Source organism: Oryx dammah, unplaced genomic scaffold (genome assembly GCF_014754425.2).
Source record: "Oryx dammah isolate SB20612 unplaced genomic scaffold, SCBI_Odam_1.1 HiC_scaffold_17, whole genome shotgun sequence".
Classification (NCBI taxonomy): Eukaryota; Metazoa; Chordata; class Mammalia; order Artiodactyla; family Bovidae; genus Oryx; species Oryx dammah.
In genome coordinates this window covers 30,616,643-30,643,048 of record NW_024070201.1, presented here as the reverse complement: position 1 = coordinate 30,643,048, position 26,406 = coordinate 30,616,643, and the positions used below count along the sequence as shown (strand labels likewise).

General features: G+C 48.3%; 1 protein-coding gene across 1 annotated transcript in view; it reads right to left on the bottom strand.

Moving 5' to 3' along the window:
• Window positions 1-26,406, bottom strand: part of GRIK4 (glutamate ionotropic receptor kainate type subunit 4) — a 349,453-nt gene that overhangs the window by 183,616 nt on the left and 139,431 nt on the right. Inside the window, exons 2-4 of the mRNA XM_040257795.1 lie at window positions 24,450-24,712; window positions 19,711-19,875; window positions 1,978-2,075 (exon numbers count right to left, since the gene is read on the bottom strand). Of these exons, the coding sequence (XP_040113729.1) occupies window positions 1,978-2,075; window positions 19,711-19,875; window positions 24,450-24,712 (526 nt within the window). The remainder of the gene's footprint in view (window positions 1-1,977; window positions 2,076-19,710; window positions 19,876-24,449; window positions 24,713-26,406) is intronic.

Genomic DNA, 26,406 nt, shown 5'->3' with positions numbered 1-26,406 from the left:
GGGACAGAAGCTCTTTTTTTGGCCTGGGCTGGCATAGGAATCATCTTTCAGGTTGGCTGGGAGTAGGGATGGGGAGTAGTCAGCACAAACCTTATCTCTGGCATGAAGCTCAGGGGCCCCACCGACAGGGAGTGGTAAGAAAGACCCATTGCAGGCTTGGGGCTGGCACCTCAGGGCATTCTACTGTGCTGGTAACAATTCTTAGAGTGGGCTCATAACAGAGAAGATTCAATATTCTTCTCAAAGCCTCGGGGACTCACCAAGCCCTCTGATCATAAGAGAAGTGCAGGCATCAAGGAAGTGGCTTCCAGAGAGCCTCCTGGGGTGGGCAGAGGCCAATCTGCTGCTCCACTGCCCCCGTGAGGGCAACTCACAAAGCAGGAGCCCCGTCCTGCTGTAAGAACTGGACCCTCCCAAGGCTAAAGCTTCTGGAACTCTGAGCCTCCAGGCTCCTATGACAGGTGCAAGACTGACCCTTCCATTCCCTAGTCCCTCTGCTCTGCCCCCTCCCCAGCTCCTGACCATCAAGCTCCACCTGTCCCCAGAAGACCTGTCTAGAAGTCCACTCGGAGAAAGCAATGGCACCCCACTCGGTACTCTTGCCTGGAGAATCCCATGGATGGAGGAGCCTGGTAGGCTACAGTCCATGGGGTCGCTAAGAGTCAGACACGACTAAGCGACTTCACTTTCACTTTTCACTTTCATGCATTGGAGAAGGAAGTGGCAACCCACTCCAGTGTTCTTGCCTGGAGAATCCCAGGGACAGAGGAGCCTGTTGGGCTGCCATCTATGGGGGTCGCACAGAGTCGGACATGACTGACGCGACTTAGCAGCAGCAGCAGAAGTCCACTGGGAGGCTACGGTGTCACTTTGCCACCATCTCCCAGGAATATATCTGAAGGGGAAGGACTGATTGATTCCAAGATGGACTAGGAAAGCTTCCAGCAGTAGAATCACTGAAGGTTCCAGTTTGTTTTCTCCTTTGGGAAAAGGAGGGAGAGAGTTGTTGGAACAGGGAGCTAGCCCTCTCTCAGAAACTCATGCCCAAGCATCTTCTTTTTCTCTCTTTTACATTATTTTACCCATTAATATTTTAATATAGGTATAAATAATTCTCATTTTAAAAGTTTCCATTCTCTTTTTTAGAATAAAGATTTAGTGCACAAATACAGTCCAAAGCTTCGCCCTGTCATTTCCCTAAGAATTGAGCATTTTTATCTCCTGGGGAACGAGAACTAGAGGGAATGGACACAACACTTTAGAGAAATAAACACTGGAACTGGTGAATGAAGAAGAAAGCAAAATAAAATCTCTTTTCTAGAGAACTTATAAAATAGAAGTAAGCTTTCAAACTTCATTTCAGCACTAAAATGTAGCAAGTGGAACTGTTAGTCACTCCATCGTGTCTGACTCTGTGACTCATGGACTATAGCCTGCCAGGCAAGAATGCTGGAGTGAGTTGCCAAGCCCTTCTCCAGGGGATCTTCCCGAGCCAGGGATCAAACCCGGATCTCCTGCATCGTAGGCAACTTCTTTACCATCTGAACCACCAGGGAAGCCCCCAAATGTAGCAAGGCCTGGCCCCAAAGGCATTCCTCCCCAGAATCCCAATATCTAAATAGATATTCTGGAGCGTTCCTGTGGGGCTCAGACTTGAGACCTCTCAGCCTCCCCTCGACCACCCTCCCTAGCCTCTCCCTATACCCTCATCCACCAAGGGACACCCTCTGCCCTGCCCGCCACAGGGCCCCAAGACTCAGAAGAGCTCAGCTTGAATGCCTTGTTATGAAACTTTTCCTCTGAGTCCCCTCCATCCAAACAAACTGAAAAAAGTAAGTGCCTACCAAGGCCCACTTCTTTTCCTTGTATGGTTGTTATTAGAGACACCTCCCGCCCTTAGGAGTCCAGGATCTCTCTGGGCTTGAGGCACAGGCTGCCAGCCCACAGAGAGTGCCCCCACCACGGCCCAGCACTCACCTCCTTCTCCCCACAGATGTTGCTGATGATGGAGCTGGAAGCTGGACTGGAGGATGGTCCCAGGACAGCGACCACACCCTTGGGGAGAATCTGACACACTGCAGCCAGCAGCAGGACAGAGCGTGGGGAGCAGGAAAGGAAAGGCGCTCATCAGGCGGGGCGTGGGCTTCAGCCTCGAGTCCTCTGATCTTCCCCTGATCGCCCCTCACCTCCCACCCCCCGCATCCTGGTCCCTTCTCGCATCCTTCCAAACCCAGCGCCTCTCCTCCCCTGGACCACTGGGCTCCAGGACATTTTTATTAGAGTTTATGGATGGTATTAAATGAGGAAATGACCTAGGTTATTTCAACATATGGCCTCCGCCAACAGGATGTATAAATTGTCTGGGCTGTCACCAAAGGACAGAAGTGCATGGTGGAGACCTGCACACCACTCCCCCGCCCTCCCCTGGCCTGGCCTGCAGGATGGGTGCTGGGAGCCTGGACACGGCTGCTGCAGGGGCTGAGGGCTCAGTTCACAGAACAGCCAGCCGGCGAACAATCTATTACTCCCCACCTCCCTGAAAGAGCGAGTCTAGAGAGAAGGAAAGGCAGACAAGCACAGAGATGAAAGACAGTGAGGATGCTGCAGGCAGAGAGCAGAAAGCGGCTCAGTGAAGGTTACGGGGAGCAGGAGAGAAAGCAGAAGAAAAAGAGAGGATGGCAGAGAGGAGCCCCATCTTTCAATGCCACTCGCCTTTCGCCCAGCCTGGAGCCTGACCCAACCCGCCCCCCTCCTTTCCTGAACCCAACAGGTGCTTTCCTGACCAACCAGCATGCTCTATGACCTTGTACCTCTCCCGGGGGAGACACCCTTCACTCCTCTACCCTGGATGCTCACTCACTCACATGTCAAGGAGCATCTCAAATGCCACCTTCTCCTTACCCCTTCCTACCTCTTTTAAGTGGAAATCATCCTCGCTTGGGCTCTGAGGCCCATGGATTGTCCCCTGGTTCTAAGACACTTGTAAATGCGTAAATTTCAGTTTGCTGTTTAAATATGTTACTCTTCTCACTAGATTTAAAACCCATTTAAGGCAGAGCTGAACCGTATTTATCTCTCAATCCCCATTTGGCGATTCCCTGTCTCCAGCATGATGCTTTTTCTAGGGGCCCAGTTCAAGTTTGCTGAATGAATGACTGGGTGGATGAAGCACGTGGTCAGAAGAGGAGAGAATGTACAATTTTAAAATGCTATAGACTGAGAAAGGAAGTGAGGGGAAAAGGAGGAAACAGATGGAGAGAGAACGTAGGACAATTCTCAAGACACACGGTGATATGAGAACCAAAGAGCCGGCGCTCAGATTATGCCCCGTGATTCCCAGCTGTACTGTAAGACGTCCTGCCCTACAAAACTCAAAGCCTGACTCTGGACACATTTTCCTCCTACTCAACATCAAGAGTCAGGGCAGGAACATCCCTGGTGGTCCAGTGAAGAAGAACCTTCCTGCCAGTGCAGGGACATGGGTTCGATCCCTGGTCCAGGAAGATCCCAGATTCCCTGGGGCAACTAGGCCCATGAGCCACACCAACTGAGCCCGTGCCGCAAGAGAAGCCACCAGAATGAGAAGCTCACACACCACACCTGGAGATTAGCCCTCGCTCGCCATGACTGAAGAAAGCCTATGCTCAGCGATGAAAACTCAGTGCAGCCAAAAATAAATAAACAAAAATTTAAAAAGCCTCGCAGCACACTGAGGTTAAGGAATCGGCCCAGGATCCTCGTGGAGTCAACTGCGAAGCTACACCTGCAACCTGGATGCTCTCTCTCCTAAAGCAGAGTCCTAACCACTAGCCCACACAGCCAAGTCCTGGCTCTCATGGGGCATGGGCAGTGGGGTAGAGCACCAGGGTTCAAATCCTGGTGCTGAGGTTTATCACACAAACAATAGATCCGCGGGGGTCTTCTCTCAGCCCGAGGCACAGGCAGGGGTTCAATCAGTACAACGTCACAGATCTCAGCTGACGGATAGACTGTGGGCGGTGGATGCCTGAGGAAGGCTCATCAGTACTGTCAGAACCATCCCCGGAGACGGAGTAGCTGTGGGCACGCTTTACGATTGTTTACCATTGTTATTTATTTTATTCAAGTGCACCAGGTCTTAGTTGCAGCACGTGGGGTCTTCGATCTTCACTGCAGCATGCAGGATCTTTAGTTGTGACATGTGGCATTCCTGGTTCCCTGACGGGGCATGGAACCCAGGCCCCCTGCATTAGGAGCGTGGAGTCTCAGCCACCGGACCACCAGGGAAGTCCAGGGCAAGATTTACCTTTGGAGAACGCTCATCAGAGTTCAAGCTACTTCCATGGAAGTTAGAGCACGTGATCTCAGCCAATTCAACTCTTACTGCCAATGAGGGGCTTCGAGTTCACTGGCCATCAAATTCCATCAAATTCCAGCAGCCCCAGGGCTGAAGCTCAGTTCCTGACTTTAACAATAAGGAAACCGCATCTGAGGGATGTTAAGCAACACCCATAAAGTCACACACCTGATAAAGGTCAGAGTCAGTGTTGGAATTCAAGTCTGCTGTGATTGTCCCACTTGCTCGCAGCCACCTTCCGTGTCTGCCCTCCTCCTTGCAGTCACTTCGTCCATCTCTGTTCAACTCCTTACAGTCTAGGTCCCCACCCCTTGTCATTTTGCTGTACCTGCTTCCCCACAGTCACCAAGGACCTCTTAGCAGTTCTTATCTCTCTTTCGCAGCATTTGGCGCTAACGATTACATTTGTTCATTTGAATTTCATATCTTCTGGTCCTGATTCTCATCTGCTTTTCTGAAAGGTCTTTCTCACTTCCTTGGCCAACACCTCTTCCCTCTGCTACCCACTAAATTTAGATTTTGTCCATGCCTCACTCTTCCTGGGCAATCTCATCCTTACCTGTGGCCTCCACTCATCTCTGCCCAGGCAATCCTACACTCTGAAAGATGTCCTGGGTTTAAAACAAGTTCCAACCACCTGCTGGGTGTTGCCACAGGGACTTCCCTCTCCTATCCTGCAGTAAGCATGGACAGAGTGAGGCAGAGAGAGAGAAAGCACAGGCCTTAAGAGCACGGGCTCTGATGCAAGCCTATCTGAGTATGAGTCTTGGCTGGATCACTGCTGACTAGCTGTGAGACCTTGAGCAAGACCTTGATCAAGCTCCCTGAGCCTTCTTTCTCATCTATAGAACTGAGATGCTAAGAGCACCTTTCCTGTAGGGATGTTGTGAGCATTAAGGTGACTTAATACATACAAAGTATTTAGAGTGGTATTCTTGCTGGGAAAATCCCATGGACAGAGGAGTCTGGTGGACTACAGTTGGACATGACTGAGCGCACACACACACTTAGCGTGGAACTGATATGCCACAGGACTCTTACGACTATTCCCAATACATATCTGTTATATACTTTTCATATATAGTCTGACTTGATCACCACGCTTCCAGGAAGATTCATCAGTATCTCCACTTTACAGATGGGGAAACTGAGGCTTAGAAAATTTAAGTAGCTTGATCAAGCTCACACAGGTCATATATGATAGTGTCACTCTTGAATTTAAAGCTCCATATGGGTTTCCCCGGTGACTCAGATGGTAAAGAATTTTTTTGCAATGCGGGAGGCCCAAGTTCGATCCCTGGGTTAGGAAGATTCCCCTGGAGAAGAAAATGGCAACCCACTCCAGCATTCTTACCCGGAGAATTCCACGGATAGAGGAGCCTGGCAGGTTATATAGTCTGTGGGGTCGCAAAGAGTCGAACATGATTGAGTGAGTAACACTTTCACTTTGGGCATCAAAGCCCAAATTCCCAGCCACTTCATTTTACCATCCCTTCACCTCCCCCACGTTAGCTCCTGAAGTTCAAACCGTGGTCTCTTTGACTCTTCCTTGCCTTCTCCCACTGAATCTACTCACGGGCTACACCAGCCAGCAGCCAGGTTCTGACCATTTGACCTGGTCATCCCCCGCCATCCTCTCCTTCTCACTGCCACTATCAGCTCCATCAGCCCCTTTACTATCTGCCTCCTACAGGCTTTCTCTGGATTCTTCATATCCAATCTGCTCTCTACATGAGGCCAATTATAACCTAAACGTGTGTCTGTGTGCTCCTGCAGACCAGAAAGCTTGCCTTATTCATTTCTGCGCCCTCCACACAGAGCAGGGCGGGACTCAAGAGTTATGTGCTCAATAAACAGCCACTGAACCACACTGAAGCCCACTCAACTCTTACCATAGAAAATGGGAAATAAACAAAATGTCCCATCATAAGGAAATAGTTATCTAAAGTATGGGTCATATACCCAAGTGGAATATTACTTAGGCATTTACAATGCTTATGAAGAGTTTATAATAGTATTAAAAATATTTATGTAATAATATTAAGAGAAAGAAGCAGGATATAAAATTATATGTGTATCTATATGAAGGTTACAAGTAAGCAAATACAGAAAATAGGCAGGCACTGTGGAGTGATTGGAAGAAGAGGTTATTAAAGCCCATATTTATTAAGTGCTAATTATGGCCCATTCTAAGCACTTTATATAAATTGACTTACTTAATTCTGGAAACAACTTGATGAGAGAGATACTATCATCTCACCTTCATTTTACAGATAAGAAAACAGAAAAGTTAAAGGGCAGAGTCAGGATTCAAACCCCCAACCCCTGACTGCAGGGTCGGTTCCCTAACCACCGTACCACACCACCTCCCTCGGCCATGAGTGATTAACCAAGATCGCAGTAGAGATTGCCTTGACCAGGGGAACACTACCTGATGCTCTTTTTTCCTTCTCTCTACTTTCTAATATAAATGGGCATGTATCCCTTTCATAACACATCGTTATAAAAAATAAAATTTCATTATCAAAAAATGTCTTCCAATGAACCAGTAAAATCCAGACGGGTCTGATCTCCTCAAGATATGACCCTTCTAGCCCTTTCTCCCATCACGTCCCCTCTCATTTCACACAAGCTCACCTGGTTCACACTCTGCAATTTCTTACCTGAGCCTGTTCCAAGCTGTTCTCTCTAACTAGACCAGCAGTCTTAACCCTGCTGCCTGAGATCTATGGGCAGAAGTCAGTGGTCTGTGAACATTTGGTGGAAGAAAAATGGCATTATTTTCTCTAACCCCTAACTGAAATTTAGCATCCCCTTCAATGTGGAATAGAGGCCATAAACCACAGTATATTAACAGTAACTGTGACTCTGTCATTGATAGACATCACAAGTGTTTTCAGATCATATTATAGTATTGCAGAGATTTTGAAATACCATTCCTATTCATAATTACTTCGAAATTATACTAGTAGTTAGGCCTGATCCTAGGTCTGGCTATTGAGTACATTAATAAAGAAATGTGTATTTTTATATATCACTATCAAAATATTTTAATTGCATGTCTGTCACAGGAAAGAGAGTGGAGCTCAGAAGCATGGATCACATTCCAGGTCATGTCAGAGACCCTGGGACAGCTGCCAAGTGTGGGTTCCTGCCTTTGCACAGGAGAGAATCCAAGAGCAAACCACAGTAAAGTGAAAGTTTTACTCACAGAGGAAACAGGCAGAGTGTGGGCCATCTCAGGAGGCAAGAGAGGCTCCAGGGTAAGGGGCGGTCAGTCTTTATCAGGGAGGGTAATTTCAGAGGCTAACGAGTGGGAGGAGCATCCCAGCTATTTGGGGGGCGCCTGGGTGGTCAGTCGCTCCCGACTCTGCAGCCCTGCTGAATGTAGCCACCAGGCTCCTTTGTCCATGGGATTTTCCCGACAAACACACTGGAGTGGTGGCCCTTTCCTTTTCCAGGGTTTCTTCCTGACCCAGGGATGGCACTTACACCTCCTACATCTCCTGTGTAGCCATTGAGGAAGACCGATTTGGGGGAAGGGATGGGATTAGGGAAGCGGTGGGGATTTTCGGAAATTGGACCACTGCCCACTTTTTGACCTTTTGTAGTTGTCCTTGGAACCATCATGGTGCCTGGGGTGTGTAAATTAGCTTCCGAATGTTACAATAAGCATATACTGAGGCTCAAGGTCAAGTGGAAGGCGGCTCCTCTGCCATCTTAAATCTAGTTCATTCTAATCAGTTTACCTAGTGTCCTCGGGCTATGCCATTCTTTTAAAGGTGCCCTGCCCCTTCCCTGTCTCATTTCCATATAGTTGGTTTCCCTCCTCATCCTATCTATGCAGTTCTATTCGTTAAAAAACACTTTTCTGAGAAGGAGTACTTTAGCACCGTAAACTACCAAGGTCTGTGTCTTCTCTTGCCCTTCTGTCTGGAAAACTCCAATTGATCCTCCAGCGCCCAGCTCAGCTCTTGCCCATAGGCAAGGAAGCACCACTCCCTCTCGATACTCACATCCCACTGTGGTTCTGAGTCAGCTCTATGCTGGAAAGATCAGTTTCCCTGTTCTCTGAATTCCTGGCCTGCTTCTGCCCCAAGCTAGGTTTTTTCACCAGGTCTCAATACAGAGAAAAGTGAAAGTGAAGTCGCTCAGTCGTGTCTGACTCTTTGTGACCCCATGGACTGTAGCCCACCAGGCTCCTCCATCCATGGAATTTTCCAGGCCAGAGTACTGGCGTGGGTTGCCATTTCCTTCTCCAAGGGATCTTCCTGACCCAGGGATCAAACCCGGGTCTCCCGCATTGCAGGCAAATGCTTTTACTGTCTGAGCCACCAGGTAAACCCCAATACGAAGAAGCTTCTCCTAAAAAAAATTATTAGAGAAAGTCACAATCCTTTATTCTCAATTTCAAAATCCCAAAAGCTCTTACAGTGGATGGTATCATCAAACTCATTTAGTGGCAAAATCTGATCTAAATAGATAGATGTGAAGAAGATATTTATAAGACGTGACTATCTGAATGTAAGTATGCATTTGATTTTGAGAGTGGGGTTCAGCTCCAAGCCCCATCTGAAATGCTATTTAATGTATAGTATAAGCAGGACATGACCTTTATAGTATCTGAAAAATTCTGAAATCTAAACACATCTGGTCTCAAGGGTTTGGGGACCTGTGCCTTTGTGAGTGTCCCTCTCCCATTTCCCACTGCATCTGAAACTCCTTGAAGGTAGGGGTCACAGCTATTCAGTCCTGGCAAAAAGGAATTACTCAATAGATGCTTGCTCAACTGAATTGAAATGATCCAAAATGAGTGCAATGAAAGTGAATTATCATCTTCCCAGCAGCTGGGGCCTGGGGAATTCCTGGGACCTGGGAATTGTTCTTTCATTCCCTATGAAGGATGCCTGCTTGGTAGAAATGAAAATTAGTTATAGAGGACCTCGGCTCTAAAACTTCCTGAACCCCAATGCTGCAGGCCCTGGTCATCCCGTGAGGATCTCTGAGCAGTCTGAGGGATGGAAGGGAGGGAGGGGCACTCTCCTTCTGCCTCCCAGGGAGCACTGGAGATGTGAGTGATGTTGCCATGGCAACCAAGTTTCCCAGCCAGCAGAGGAGTTGGAAGGCAACTGACAGAGCAGCTGCAGGAATAAAACACCACGATGGGGTGCTGTAAGAAGGGGAAATTTCCTCCCCTGCAGACACCAACTCAGGCTTGGATGTGAAGCCTTAGACACCTGGGCTGGACCGGAGGAGCTTATGGGAACTTAATCGTCTCTGAGTCTTCACAGGAAGGGGAAGGGTCTGGCTGTGATGCATATGGTCCAGAGTAGTTACTCACAGGCTCACTAACTTCAAGCCCTCCAGGGAAGGGGTAGCCTCCTGGGTGGCGACGAGAAAACTGGGGCCTCGTCACTTACAGTACGGTGCTCTCGGAGCTCCTGTGATAAATTATCAGGGCCATGGGGAGCTGAGAGCAACGTGGAGCAGAGGCCGGGAGAGCTCACGTAAAAACACTTTAGGGCGCTGAAGCCCGAGTGGAGTGGTAGGGCAAGGCGTCTCTGTGTGCCCGGTCATGCCGTGCACTGAGCCCAGAGCAGAGCCCCGACCGTCCGAGCGAGGCAAACAGCCGCCTCCATCAGCACCAAGGACCATCTGTCTCCTCCTTGTGCCAGAGGCTCCAGAGCACGGTCCACTCTCAGCCCTGTGAATGGACCAGGACCTAAAAGGGTGGCCTTGCAGACTTCCAAGCCGAGCGGGGAAATGGGAGGGTGGAGTGCCAGGTCTCTGCACCTTCATGCCCCAGGATGGATACCTCCCTGGTCAGAGTGACCCAGAGTATCTGAGATCTCAAAACTGCCACTGGCTGTCACAGGGATGAAATGAACAACATGGGGAATATAGTCAATAATAATGCAACATCTTTGTATGGTGACAGATGGTAACTAGACTTATCATGGCGATCATTTTGTAATACATAGAAATATCAAATCACTGTGATACACAGCAGCAAACAACAGTGTTGCAGGTCAATTATCTTTCAAACACAAACAAACCGGCTCATAGGAAAGAAATTAGATTTGTGCTCACCAGAGGTGGGCAGTGCTCGGAGGGGGAATTAGATGAAGACTGTCAAAATGTACAAACTTCTAGTTATAAAAAAAAACTAGGCAGGCAAAGTACATGATTAGTATAATTAACACTGCTATATGTTCTATATGAAAGTCAAGAAAGTAAATCCTAAGAGTTCTCATCACAAGGAAAACTTTTTTTCTATTTCTTCAATTTTGTATCTATGTGAGATGATGGATATTCACTAACTTTACTGTGATAACCATTTCATGATATGTTCAGTTCAGTTCAGTCGCTCAGTCATGTCCAACTCTTTGCAACCCCATGAATCGCAGCACGCCAGGCCTCCCTGTCCATCACCAACTCCCAGAGTTCACCCAAAGTCATGTCCATCGAGTCAGTGATGCCATCCAGCCATCTCATCCTCGGTCGTCCCCTTCTCCTCCTGCCCTCAATCCCTCCCAGCATCAGAGTCTTTTCCAATGAGTCAACTCTTCGCATGAGGTGGCCAAAGTATTAGAGTTTCAGCTTCATCATCATTCCTTCCAAAGAAATCCCAGGACTGATCTCCTTTAGAATGGACTGGTTGGATCTCCTTTCAGTCCAAGGGACTCTCAAGAGTCTTCTCCAACACCACAGTTTAAAAGCATCAATTCTTCGGCGCTCAGCTTTCTTCACAGTCCTCCCACATCCATACACGACCACTGGAAAAACCATAGCCTTGACTAGACGGACCTTTGTTGGCAAAGTAATGTCTCTGCTTTTGAATATGCTGTCTAGGTTGGCCATAACTTTTCTTCCAAGGAGTAAGCGTCTTTTAATTTTATGGCTGCAATCACCATCTGCAGTGATTTTGGAGCACCCAAAAATAAAGTCTGACACTGTTTCCACTGTTTCCCTGTCTATTTCCCATGAAGTGATGGGACCAGATGCCATGATCTTTGTTTTCTGAATGTTGAGCTTTAAGCCAACTTTTTCACTCTCCTCTTTCACTTTCATCAAGAGGCTTTTTAGTTCCTCTTCACTTTCTGCCATAAGGGTGGTGTCATCTGCATATCTGAGGTTATTGATATTTCTCCCAGCAGTCTTGATTCCAGCTTGTGCTTCTTCCAGCCCAGCGTTTCTCATCATTATGTTGTATACCTTGAACTTATACAGTGCAGTATGTCAGTTATATCTCAATAAAACTGGAAGGAAAACACCTGTCTTTGGCTCCTGTCACCAATGATGTATCACTCAAAGCCTCAGCCCTAGATCACCACAGAAGCAGCAACACCATTTATAGGGACTTTACACGTGCAAGCACCAGGGACCCCAAAGCCTTACAATCATCCCGTGAAGGAGGGGTTACATTACTAGTTCTATTACTGACAATACTACTAATAGGTGAAATTTATCAAGAGTTCACCAGACTCCTGGCACTGCTCTACGTGTTCTAAGTGCATCATCTCAGTCCTTGCAGCCACCTCGTGAAGTGAGAACTCATAGTATTCCCATTTTACAAAGGGGGAGTCCAAGGCTCAGGTGATAATTCTGTGATGGTGGTAAACCCAAGATTAGGATCTTGATCACTGTTCTACACTGCTTTCCAGTCCCCATTGCCACAGCCCCCACAAACACTCTTTGTTTTAGTCAGGCCCAGCTATCATTGTGCCCCAAAGCACCCCATTTTTTCCTGCCTCAAGCATACTATTAAGCCTTCTGTGTGGATGCCCTCTTCCCTTTGCCTCACCTGTCAATCATTCCAAAGCCTGGCCCAGAGGCCTTACCTGACCACCCAGCCCCATCGGTGACCTATTTCTGAACTTCCTCTGCTCTTCTCTGAGCCACTCCCTGGCAAGCCCACGGCAGAGCTACTGAGATTTATGTCACTTTTCAGATGTGTGGTCTCAGCCGTCCTCTGGGAAAGACTGGGAGCCTCAGTTTCCCCTCCTGTAAAAGGAGGCAGTTGAGCCAGGCGATTTCTTCAGTTCAGTCACTCAGTCGTGTCTGACTCTTTGCACCTCCATGGACGGCAGCCCGCCAGGCTTCCCTGTCCATCACCAACTCCTGGAGCTTGCTCAAACTCATGTCCATCGAGTCGGTGATGCCATCCGACCATCTCCTCCTCCGTTGTCCCCTTCTCCTGATTTCTCAGCACTGTAATTCAATGTGTCTCTGAGTCCCTATTATGTATATGTGATGCGGGCAGCTGAGGAAAGGGGAGCAGGGAACACTTGTCGAATGACACATCGCTATTTGGATGTCTTCTCTTCTGGCTTCTCACCTTCTCCCTTATGCTGACTTGGAGTCTTTCTAGTGAGCTGATGGAGGGACATTAGCCCTGTTGCCAAAATCTTGGCTCTCTGTGCACTAACACCAAACAGAAACACCGGGGCAGAGTTATAGAGGAGAAGAAAGAGAGCCTTTATTTCTTTGCCAGGCAAAGAGGGAGCACCAGAGGCTAATACCTCAATAACTATGGCCCCCTCTCTGGGTAACAGGGAGAGGTTATCCAGTCAGGCAGGAGTACGCGATAAGGATCAAGGCAGTAACAGCCTTGCATTTTTCTTTCTTCTTCAAAGTTTCAAAAGAGTGGGGTTGCTGACAAGATTAGGGTATGTGCAGGGTCTTAGGTGGTCCAGTCTATGCATTGGAAAAGACCCTGATGCTGGGAAAGATTGAGAGCAAAAGGAGAAGGGCGTGGCAGAGGATGAGTTGGTTGGAGACCATCACTCGAGGGACATGAATCTTCGAAAACTCTGGGAGATAGAGGAGCCTGGAGTGCTGCAGTCGAGTTCAGTTCAGTTCAGCTCAGTCATTAGGTCGTGCCTGACTCTTTGCAACCCCATGGACTGTCGCACACCAGGCTTCCCTGTCCTTCACCATCTCCCAGAGTTTGCTCAAACTCATGTCCATTGACTCAGTGAGGCCATCCAACCATCTCATCCTCTATCGTCCCCTCTCCTGTGGCCTTCAATCTCTCCCAGCATCAGGGTCTTTTCCAGTGGAGTCGCAAAGAGTCAGACACGATGTAGCGACTGAACAACAACAGGTGGTTTCCTGCCTGCTCCTCTCCTGATGAGCAACTGTTGTGCACTTTGGAACTCAGAGGTCATGGAGGCTGGAGTCTTGCCTACGAGAAATGAGGGGCAGAAAGGCTTCCGTGCCCAGGAGCCCCACAGGGCCCTGCTCGGCATCAGCCCTCACTTACTAGAAACAGCTCTGGGTCGCTGGAGGTCATGCACGTGGAGCCTTTGAGAAGCTCAGAAGCCTGTGCAGTAGGGGCAGCCAGGCAGCCGGAACCTCACGCTCTCTGCCCATCACTGGGGCCTCGCGGGGCCTGAGAACCAGGCACCTCTGGGTTTCCAGGGGAAACGGAGTGGACAGCTGATAGCATGCTTGGCCTCACAGGGACAAACCCAGGCAGAGGCGAGGGGCTGACAGGAAGCCTCCTGCTTTCAGCTCTGCAGTAAATTAAACCTCAAACTGACTCTGACAGTGGCAGGCACGGTGCCCCCGGGTGTCTGGGTGATAAGGGGATGGCACTTAGTTAAGCTCTAATATGTTCGCCACAGGAGACACAGGGATCTATAGGAACAGGGGAGGGCGAGGCCTGTGGGAGCTGCCTGCATAAGAAAGGCCGAGATGGAGATAAGATACGGGAGGAAGGAGGGAAGGGACAGGCGGGCCAGCAGGTGACCTGATAGGTCTTGTCCAGCCCTCTTATTTCAGATCTGTGGGCCACACAGAGGGAGCCGGGAAATCAAACATCAAGAAGCCCGAGGCAATGATGGTGACCAGGCAGAGAGGTGGAGGGGATCAGACGTGGGTCTAAGGGAGCTTTATAGGTGACCTTCACTTTAGATAAACTCACTGCATGAAAATCTATGTGAACCAGATAGAAGCGAGGTGGTTTGCTACTTATATCTTTCCAGTGTCCGAGTGAGTAAAAGTGTTAGTCACTCAGTTGTGTCCGACTCTGCGATCCCATGGACTGTAGCCCACCAGGCTCTTCTGTCCATGACATTCTCCAGGCAAGAATACTGCAGTTAGCATCCATTCTCTTCTCCAGGGAACCCAGGTTGTCATTGATTAACACTCCATGTGATACTTTCCACCTCCCAGTCTCCCTTTCAACCATCAAATGAGAAGGCTGAACTCCACACCCCAGCATCTTCAGTTTTACACTTCATCATCTTTGATTCTGAAATTGCCATTGCTTCTCTTGAATGACACACCTGCCCCAAGTGTGACTTATTATTTGTGCAGTTTTTGAAACTTGCCTATTGCCAAAAGCAGACACAAGGGTACCCTGTAGGATTGCTACCATCTTCACTTAACCCAGAGCCTCTGCTTTCTACAACCAAGAATGTCATCACTAGTATCTCTTTCATCTCCTTGAAGTGGCATCCCCAGGCACAGGGTGACAGATGTGAGGTTGGGGGCGCTGGTCAGGGCCCCAGAGCCACTCAAATAGATTTAAATTAACAATGCAAATCAGCCACTAGCCCAGGGAAGGCACCACCACCAGGAGACTGAGCAGTAGCTGGCTCTGGGCAGCATATCGTGACTTCCAAAGGCTCAGAACTGTCAGATGCATCAACCCAGAAAAAGGGAAAAAGAGTGGAATATTCATTTATGATCGAGGCCCCAGGAGGCACCTGACGTTAAGACAGGCCATGTGAAAGGAGGCTGGGAGGTAGACTGGGCTGCCTGGGAGGGATGGCTGAACTCTGAGACAGAGGAGAGAGAAGGGTGATGGTAAGAGGTAGAGGAAGCCAAATCCAAGGGGGCGGGGGCATAAGGGATGTGTGGAGAGAATAGTGAAAGTGTTAGTTGCTCAGTTGTGTTCAGTTTAGTGACTCTCCTGGACTGTAGCTTGCCAGGCCCCTCTGTCCATGGAATTCTCCAGGCAAGAATGCTGGAGTGGGTAGCCATTTCCTTCTCCAGGGGATCTTCCCAACCAAGGGATCGAACCCAGGTCTCACGCATTGTGGGCAGATTCTTTACCATCTGAGCCACCAGAGAAGCCCGTGGGGAGAATAACCCAACAACAAAATCCATAGCTGCCACTTCCTAACTCCTTGGTATGTGTAGGTGCCAATGAACTCACCTGCACTGTCTCCTGTTGTGCTCCTAACGACCCTAGGAGGCGTTATCACTGAGGCACGAAATGGTTAAACAGCCTGTCCACAGTCACACAGCTCATAGGTAACACAGCCAGGTCAGTCTGATCATCCTACACTGTCCCATGGTCTCTCCAAGTAGGGATAGCAGAGCTGTTGTTCCACCTTCATCCTGGGATGCGGCCTCCTTCCAAACTCCTTCCCCCGCCCCACCACTGACCACCAGTCCCGCCCCACCATGCTTCAGCTAAAAGTGCTAATCCACCATCCTCTCTTCCCCTTACTCAGTTCAGTTCAGTCGCTCAGTCGTGTCCAACTCTTTGCGACCCCATGAATCGCAGCACGCCAGGCCTCCCTGTTCATCACCAACTCCCGGAGTTCACTCAGACTCATGTCCATCGAGTCCGTGATGCCATCCAGCCATCTCATCCTCGGTCTCCCTTTCTCCTCCTGCCCCCAATCCCTCCCAGCATCAGAGTCTTTTCCAATGAGTCAACTCTTCTCATGAGGTGGCCAAAATACTGGAGTTTCAGCTTTAGCATCATTCCTTCCAAAGAAATCCCAGGGTTGATCTCCTTCAGAATGGACTGGTTGGATCTCTTTGCAGTCCAAGGGACTCTCAAGAGTCTTCTCCAACACCACAGTTTAAAAGCATCAATTCTTCGGCGCTCAGCCTTCTTCACAGTCCAACTCTCACATCCATACATGACCACAGGAAAAACCATAGCCTTGACTAGACGGACCTTAGTTGGCAAAGTAATGTCTCTGCTTTTGAATATGCTATCTAGGTTGGTCATAAGTTTTCTTCCAAGGAGCAAGCATCTTTTAATTTCATGGCTGCAATCACCATCTGCAGTGATTTTGGAGCCCCCCAAAATAAAGTCTGACACTGTTTCCACTGTTTCCCCGTCTATTTCCCATGAAGTGATGGGACCGGATGCCATGATCTTCGTTTTCTGAATGTTGAGCTTTAAGCCAACTTTTTCACTCTCCTCTTTCACTTTCATCAAGAGGCGTTTTAGTTCCTCTTCACTTTCTGCCATAAGGGTGGTATCATCTGCATATCTGAGGTTATTAATATTTCTCCCGGCAATCTTGATTCCAGCTTGTGCTTCTTCCAGCCCAGCATTTCTCATGATGTACTCTGCATATAAGTTAAATAAGCAGGGTGACAATATACAGCCTTGACGTACTCCTTTTCCTATTTGGAACCAGTCTGTTCTTCCATGTCCAGTTCTAACCGTTGCTTCCTGATCTGCATACAGATTTCTCAAGAGGCAGGTCAGGTGGTCTGGTATTCCCATCTCTTTCAGAATTCCCCACAGTTTATTGTGATCCACACAGTCAAAGGCTTTGGCATAGTCAATAAAGCAGAAATAGCTGTTTTTCTGGAACTCTCTTGCTTTTTCCATGATCCAGCGGATGTTGGCAATTTGATCTCTGGTTCCTCTGCCTTTTCTAAAACCAGCTTGAACATCAGGGAGTTCACGGTTCATGTACTGGTGAAGCCTGGCTTGGAGAATTTTGAGCATTACTTTACTAGCATGTGAGATGAGTGCAATTGTGCGGTAGTTTGAGCATTCTTTGGCATTGCCTTTCTTTGGGATTGGAATGAAAACGGACCTTTTCCAGTCCTGTGGCCACTGCCGAGTTTTCCAAACTTGCTGGCATACTGAGTGCAGCACTTTCAGGGGGCTGGAAGCTTTCTGTGAACTATCTGGGTGGTATTTAAAATCCACTGTGGGGGCGCAGTTTTGGCTTTAGATGAAAAGCCTTTGGGGTAGAAAGATCCAAAAGCCCTCTTTTCTAACAAATGGTAATCATGCCTCAAATACAGTGAGATGTAAAAGCTGAACCAAGGGCCACTTGTTAGTAAAATACTTAGTGCCTATAAGAAGGGCCTTAGAAAGATGCTCCAAAGCTCTGTATCACGGATTAAAGATATTTTTCCTTTATTCCCCTGATTCCTCTGGTTTAATATTTTAGATGTATTGACTCTGCTAAGCCCGGGTTATTGGGAGAAGAAATTTACATCTGCTAATGACCCCCATCCTCAGAGGGCAATCCGCGCTTTCTGTTCTGCAGGGGAAAGTCTGAAGAACCAAAGAAGAAGAGGGAGCTGTTTTGTTTTTCAAAGAACAGATTATGAGAACTATCTAGAAATCTGGATTTTTGTCTGAGACCTGCCCTCCTGGACAAAAAAACACACACCAAAGTATAGACAGGACCAGGAGCATCACAGGAAGTCATTGCTGGTATTTCTGCTTTGCTTTGGAAGATCCTGAGAAATCTGAATCCTTTCACTGTACTAGAGTTTAACCTCTGTGATAACTGGAATTCCCATCTGTGCCTAACCCCCACTGTCTAGGACAGAGTACAGCAGGCACCCTCTAAATAGTTATTGACTGACTGAGTGAATAAATGAATGATGGTTCCAAGTACCTGTTCCCCCAAGCTTCCTTCTGGAGGAATCTGTGTGCACAGATCTCACTGGCCTCAACAACTGCTTCATATGATAGGAATCCGCCCTCTGTTTTTAGGAGTGGACTCTCTCCCCCAAAGTAGTTCTCAGGTCAGCTGGCCAATGTCTGTGGCTTGTGAGACCAGCCAAGAGAAGCTGGACCAATGAGATCCTCTGCCTTGGAACTCCAAACCAAGAGGCACGGGGGGAGCGGCACACTGAAGACAGACTGTAAGCACCTGAGGGCAGGGACCCTATCTACCTTGTTTCCTGCATTGCGCCCAACACAGGATATCCCGAGTTAGGCCCGAAATGGAGCTAATGTTCAGTAAAAGTTTCCCAAATGGGTAAACAAACTGTAGACTGGATGGCCATCATGGCACATGATGACTGAGCCAGGGAAACGAAAGCGCCAGAAGGAGCAGAGCATGGACTGATACAGCAGGAGCAGTACAGAAGCTGCGACACAGAGAGCCACTGCCTTCCTCCCTCCCTGCCCTCTTTGGATCCATACAGTATCCTATTGATTGTACTTAAGCTAATGTAAGTTTGTTTCTTCTCCTGCAATATTAATAGTCCAGAGTAGAGCATCACTGGGCCCACATGCAGAAGACCACAAGTCTGACATACCCATGTAAGCGAGTTGTTCTTTGGTTTGGTTTGGTTTTGCCATTGACTGTGACTAAAGGTTGATATGGATGGGAAAGGAAGAGATGGGACTTCAGAGTCTTAAGGAACAAAGGCTACCATTTCTCTGGGCTGAGGGGCTCCCCTCCTTCCCTCTGTACTGGAGCAGTTCATCTACAGCTAAGCTACAAGCCATCACCCCACTAACCTGGAAGCTCATCTTGTTAAGCTGTCTAGATAATACCAGCAACACACCGGAGAAGTGCAGGGGAGGTGGGACAGGCGAGACCCTGGACTGGCAAGGCTATGACGCGAGTTCAGGGTCTAGGACTTGCATCTGACTAGCTCTGGCACTGAGCGAGTTATCCAAAGTCTTTGAGCCTCAGTTTCTTAGTAAAGTTGGAATAACAACACTTAACTTTCTGGTTGCTGGAAGAATTAAAAGCAGTGCCCAGCACATAGGAGGGGCTCCATTAGTGTGACTGGAGTGATCTACTACGTACGTCTAAAAAGCACTGCAACTCACAGAGACCTTTCCTGTTTTGCAAGTCATTTAAATCTCACAATGACTTGCAAAGTAGAGCCTAGCATTCCCATCTTACAGATGAAGAAACTGAGGTTTAAAAGAATCACTGACTTGTCCAAGGTTATCCTCAAGAGCGAGTGGCCGAACTCCGGCCCAAGTCTCAGCTTCTTCCTACAACACTGCCTTTGGCACAAGAAATCAAGACAGGAAGGAAACAGGTGTGTCATGCTCTGCTTCCCTGGGGCTGGCCAGCGCTCTCCTTTCTTAGTACCACACAAGGTTTCATTTAGGGATATGCGCACACAATGTCCAGGAGATGAATGAATCCATACACGAAGGAATGAATGAGTGGGTAAGATGAAGGAATGAATACATGTCCTCTCTCAACTCTACCCTACATGTGATTTACAACGAAGCCTGGGATCTTGTCCAGACTAAGCCCTCAGGGCCTCGGGCGCACGTCTCTCTTCCTCTCTCGGGAGTCCCTGCATCGTAGGTCTGCCGACGGGCGCGGCTCACACCACCAGCCCCTCCTCTGCCAGCGGGGGAAGCCGAGGGCAGCCCTGCCCGCTCTACGTACTGGTTTCTGCCGTCTCGTACTCGCTGTCTCTGAGAAGCTCAAAGATGTCCACTTCGACCTTGGCCTTGCCCAGCCTCTCGGGAGCGCGGTTGATGCGGTTCTTGGCCAGGGTGATGGACAGCCGCTCCCCTCTGCTGCACTCCATGGGGTCATCCAAGATAGCGGCTGTGGGCAGGCAACCACATGGACACAGTTGGTACCCTCTACCGTTACCCTCCTCTGCTCCAGTCTCCCCCCCACTGCCACCTTCCACCTCCACCCTGCCATCCTCAAAACTATCCAAAAGCAAGTCCTCTACCTGCTAAGGGTCTAGGCTTGAAGTCTGGTGTAGCATGAACTCTAATGGGACTAACCATTTCAAGAACCCTGCAATATCACGGTAGGCCACCAGGGGTCCTACCTGCACGAGGACCCTAGGTTCGGGAGTAGCGATACCCTTGGATATACGCTTACATGCACACACAGGCGCACTCCGGTGCAAAAGAAGGCAGATGGTGGCTCTGCTTTGAAAATAGTACTTCTGGGCATATGAGAAACTGTCCTCGAGGTGATACAGGGTTGAAGGAGGCCAGGTTTGAGAGGGAGAGCTGTGGTATCAAAGAGCAGCTGGAGGTCCTACTGACCTCTGGCTCTCCATGCTCAGACACAGATGAGACATGTCACCCAGGGAGTAGTTTCTATGAACTTCTTTCCTCCCTGGGCAGGGATAGTATCAATAAGAAAATCCCACAGGGTTGGTGTGAGAATTTGGTAAGACAATGTATATACGTAGCACACCACTGAAATTTAATCATCGTGACTTAATCAGGGTGAATGATTGGAGTGTCATGGTACCAACAGCTGCCCAACTTCTGGAAGCAGTATTCAGTATATGTGTATTAAGAATATGTGTCAACCTGAGTTCAAATCCCAGCCCTGCCCTGTGTTAGCTATGGGGCCTCAGTTTCCTCACTTGTAAAATGGGGAGAGAGCCTATTCTTTGGGCTACAATGAAGATGACAAGGATAATATGTGTGAAGTGCTCAGCACAGAATTTGGTGCATGAAAAACAATAAATCTAGCCATTGATATCATTCACTCTCTCAGTAGAGGAAGTTCCACAATTGAAAATCTCTACATCAAAACTTGTACACAGAAGGGTGGGTGGAGGGATAAATTCAGGCATTGGGATTAACATATATACCCTACTATATAAAATAGGTAACCAACAAGGACCTACTGTGTAGCACAGGGAGCTAAACTCAGCAGTTTGTAGTACTGAGGAAAAGGAATCTGAAAATGACTATATATGTATATATGTAACTGAATTGCTGTGCTGTAACACCTGAAACTAACACGGTATTATAAATCAACTGTACTTCAATTTTTAAAAGTTAAAATAAATCATAAAAGTAGTTACTCTGTCTAAATATAAAGAAACTTGTATGCAAATGTTCCAAGCAGCATTATTCATAATAGTCAAAAAGTGGGGACACTCATCCATCAGCTGATGAGTAGACGAACAGAAAAGCAGTATATCGTTACAATGGAGTATCATGACAGAAAATAAAAAAGAATAAAGTGCTGATGTATACCACACCATGGATGAACCCTGGAAACATGCTCAGTGAAAGAGACCAGACGCAAAAGACCACATGTTAAAAGACACCCTTTATATGAAATGTCCAGGACGGGTGAACCCACAGAGACAGAACGTAGACTAGTTGTTGCCCAGTTGTGGTGGTGGGGAGGCTAGGGGGAAGAAGAGTGACTGCTAACGCATACAGTGTTTGTTTGTTTTTTTTCTGGGGCAGGGGGGCATATGACAAAAATGTCCTAAAATTGATCACGGAGATGGCTGCACAACCCTGTGAATATACTAAAAGCCGCTGAATTGTATACTTTAAATGGGTGAGTTGTGTGCTATATGAATTATATCTCAATATAAAGCTGTTACAAGAATAAAAAAAGAAAGATCGAGCTTATCTTGCCGAGGTTGAAGCCTCAGAAGAGCAACACGGAGAATCAAGCCAAATAGATTTCGCTGAAGTGAGGCCCCTGGAATCCCTGTGGCTGGTGTGAGCAGAGACCCAGGTTCTGTGCTGTCTTTTCTGTATAAAACTCCCCGGTTTCCCTCTTGTGACCCATTTTCCAAACCAAAACCAGGACACAGAATATGACAAAGCAATTTTTTTTCCTGATTTGTGGGTTTATTTATAGGCATAGCCTTATTGAGCAATACAAATTAGACTTCGTTTACAGTGGTTGGTAATAACATGGTGCGACAGAGGTGACTTCCTAGAACTCGGCAATGAACTTCTGTGAGTCAAGTGGCAAAGTCCATGCACAGAGAGAGTGGCCAACGGGCCTTACACGTACGATTGATGAGCCCAGGGACAGCTAAAGTTCCTAGCCGGGTTACCTTAGGGGAGCAAGAGCAGAATGAGATTATTATTTATGAAGAAGAAACCTGGACAATTACATTGTGCTGTCCCAGGAAGAAGACTCTGGGAGTAGAAGGGAAGTGGGGCAGCCCAGAGCAGTGGTTCTCAATGGTGTTCTTTGGAGGGCCCCTGGGTTCCTTCAAGAAGGGGTTCATGGAGGTCTCTAGCCTCACATCAGCTGCAATTAATACAACCTCCACATCTGTCAGTTTTAGATATTGGAGTTCCACAAAAAACGTGATGTGGGGAAAAAAAAGGTTTCACTGTTAAAAATATCATAGAAACCATTAGCCTAGACCTAGTGCATAGAAAAGAGACACCTAAAAAAATGTCAGGAATTGGCAATGCCGTTTCCTGGGAAAGAGGCATGAGTCATGGGAAAGAGGCATGGGTCCATGGCATGAATCTAATGCTAATAGGGACACATTTATCCAGTGACCACTTTAGGGTAAGTCCTAGTGGACACAGTCTCACTTATTGTCTCTGAGAATTCCATGAGAGTGTGTTTTCTATGTTGTTCTCATTTGGAGATGAAAAAAATCCCAAAACAGATCACAGAAGGCAAGCGACCTTCCCTCATTCACAGGGCTGGTGAGTACAGAGGAGGGAGGGGATCCCAGGTGGGTCTCATATGGACCCTGTGCCCCTTTAACCATAGGGCACGTTCCTTCTAACGAAACTTGTCTTTCCGAGGATTTGCTGCTGAGAAGCAGTGGTCTAGGCAGGTGTGTCTTAGCTCACATGGCTATAAGAAAACACCGTCGAGTGAGTGGTATTTATTTCCCATTTATTTCTGGAGGCTGGGGAGGAGACCAGCGTACCAGCATGACGGTCTGGAGTGGGGGCCTGCTTCTCCCAATGTCCTCACATGGCAGAGAGAGGGAGACGAGCTCTCTGGGCACTCTGAATAGGGCACTGATCCCATCACAGGGGCCCCACCTTCATGACATCACTGAAACCTAATCACCTCCCAAAGCAGGGAGGGATAAATTAGAAGTTTGGGATTAGCAGATACAAATGACTATCTGTAAAATGGACAAATAAGGGGCTTCCCAGGTGGTGCTACTGGTAAAGAACCTGCCTGACAATACAGGAGACATAAGACAGGTGGGTTCAATCCTTGGATCGGGAGGATCCCCTGGAGGAGGACGTGGCACCCCACTCCAGTATTCTTGCCTGCAGAATTCCATGGACAGAGGAGCCTGGCGGCTGCAGTCCATAAGAACCCAAAGAATCAGACACTACTGAAGTGACTTAGCATGCACCTACCAAGGAACTATATTCAATATCTTATAATAAACTGTAAATGGAAAATAATCTGAAAATGAATATACGTGTGTGTGTGTGTGTTTTGGCCAAAAATTCATTTGGGCTTTCCATTAGATGTTATGAAAAAGCCAGAATGAATCTTTTTGGCTAACCCAATATATATAACTGAATCACTTTGCTATACACTAGAAATTAATACAATAGTGTAAATCCACTATACTTCAATTTTAGAAAAAGATGTGCGCTATGGACTGAAATATGGTCCCCCCCGCCCCAATTCATTTCTTAAAGCCTGAATCCTCAATGTGATTGCATTTAGAGATATGATCTTTAAAAGGTAATTAAACTTAAAAGAGGTTATAGGGTTGGGGTCTGATCTGACATGATTAATACCCTTAGAGAAGGCTCCTTCTCCCACCCCCAAGCCAGGAAGCAGGCTGTCATGAGGAACTGACCCTGCTGGAATCTTGACCTCAGACTTGCGAACTTGAGAAATAAATGCCTGCTGTTGAAGCCACCCAGTCTATAGTGTTTTCTTATGGCAGCCCAACCTGACATAGACAGTGTGTTAGTATAAACCCTGAAGTGCAGGACACCAGCCAGCCATGTGACACCACACGGTGAACTCACACAGGGTCACAGGACACTTTGAGACAGAAGGGTCACGGCTGGGGAGGGGAAGAGGGCATATGGAGGCTGGACGCTGAGGCGCACACGAGAGCCCCTTGGCAGGAGGCCCTCAGGACCCGCCCTCAGAGGCACCTGGCAGGTTCTCACCAGCTCACTAAGATCCACAACCCAGCTCTCTCTTCCCAACTCCCATGCCTTCCTGGGCACCAGTATTCATTAGGTTTTAGGTTTTAGACAATGATTCATTTCTGACTGGGACCCACCTCAACTGGGTGGTTGGCTGGCGTCGAGTATTACTGGGAGTAGAAGAATTAGGATGACAACAAGAACCAGATTCCCAGGCTGCGGGCAGCAAGATGAGGTACATGCTCAGGCCTTCCTGGGACAGCAGAGGAACACGTCTGCCGCAGGCGTTACCGAGCAGCACACTTGCTGTCCACCTGTCGCCTGAGGGGCCTGGGGGTGAAGGAGAGAAGCTGGTTCGGGACTGAACTGGTAGCCGCTGCTCCTGACCTTCATCCCCAGGCCTGGCCGTGCAGCTGGGCCAGGAGGCTGAGTCCCCAGCCACCACCCAAGGAGGAGCCCCATCATCTGGTATATCCTCCGTCCCTGGGCACTGCTCTGCAGCTACGGTGAGATTACGGGTGGAGGGAGGGTCTGGCTCTGCAGCAAAGGCCAAGCTGATTGGGGAGACACAATCAGGGGTCAGGCCCCCTTTCCAGCCGTGTTGCTGTTGTTTAGTTGCCAAGTCATGTCTTACTCTTTGGACTGTAGCCCGCCAGACTCGTCTGTCCATGGGATTTCCCAGGCAAGTATACTGGAATAGGTTGCCATTTTTTTCCCCAAGGGATCTTCCTGACCCAGGAATTGAACCCATGTTTCCTGTGTTGGCAGGCAGACTCCTTACCACTGAGCCACCAGGGAAGCCCTTTCCAGCCATGGGGACTGTGTAATGACTCTTCAAACCCACATGGACTCAACATGACTCCTTCCTGCACAGGGAGCCATGACCCGTCACATTCCCACCAGCCTTTCTCCCCACAACTGAGAGCTTTACCCTCTGCTAGCATCTCTGAGTTCTAAGGAAAGGGAAGCCTCCTGGCCCTGCCACCTGCACCCAAGTGTCCCGCCATGTTCCGGGCCCATGCCTACATCCACTCTGGAGAGGATGCCTCCCCCAGTGGGCTGGTGGGCCAGGGCTGCCCCCTGCAGTGCTTTCCTACTCAACCCAGTGGGTGTGGCCTCCCACGAGGGGAGGGCGCATGATCTCTGACCCTCTCAAAGCCCTTAAACCTCCCCATGGTCTGAAGGGTTGGTCCCAATCCAGTGTCTAGGATGGCATCGAATCCTCCACACCTTTCTACCTGCAGCACCCTTCCCACTCCCACGGTGACAGTGCCTCTGTGCTGGGACCCGGGCTGGCCTGTTATGGTCCTTCCTCCAAGCCTCTGCTGACACGGGCCCTGCCCCTTACTCCCCCTCTCCCTACTAGACCCACCTCTTCCAAGAGGTCTCCCCTGGGGACTTCCCAGGTGGTCCAGTGATTAAGACTCCTCACTTCCAATACAGTGGGCACGGGTCTGATCCCTGGTTATGGAACCAAAGGCCCACATGCCATGCAGTGCAGCCAAGAAATAAATAACAGGGCTCCCCTGGTGGCTTGGTAGTAAAGAATCTGCCTGCCAATGCAGGAGATACGGGTTCGATTCCTGGTCCACGAGGATCCCATTTGCCTAGGAGCAACTAAGCCTGTGCGCCACAACTATTGAGTCTGTGCTCTAGAGCCGGTGCTTTGCAACAAGAGGAGCCACGGCGATGAGAATCCTGTGCACTGCAACTAGAGAAAAGCCCTCACAGCAAGAAACTCAGCATAGCCAAAAATAAACGAACAAATAAAAGTATTTTTTAAAAAGAAACAAATCATAAATTAATTTTTTAAAAGAAAAATGAGTCTCTCCTGACTCCCCAGCCTGCTGCTCTCCTTGGATTTCCACACACTACCTTGGAGGGGTATTTATCTTTCCATTTCTATCTGTGAGCTTCCTCATCAAGCTTGTGCTTTAAAAGCCCAGAACTAAAAACAGAAAAGCCCAGAGCTATCCTTCCTTCTTTTGAAACTCCCCAGATTCCCCATCTCATATCAATCCCCTCTTCTTAGAACTCCCACAGAAACTTCTCTGTACCTTTCCTCAGAGAGTAACCACTTCTGACTTTCTATTATGTATCATGCCTATTTGTCCATCTTTTCTCTTCTAGACGGTTGGCTCCCTGAGGGTGAAGGCCATGCTTGATTCATCTCTGCAACTGTGCAATTCCAGACTCACACATGCATGGAGTCCTTAATGAATGGTACTGAGTGAATAAATAATCCAAG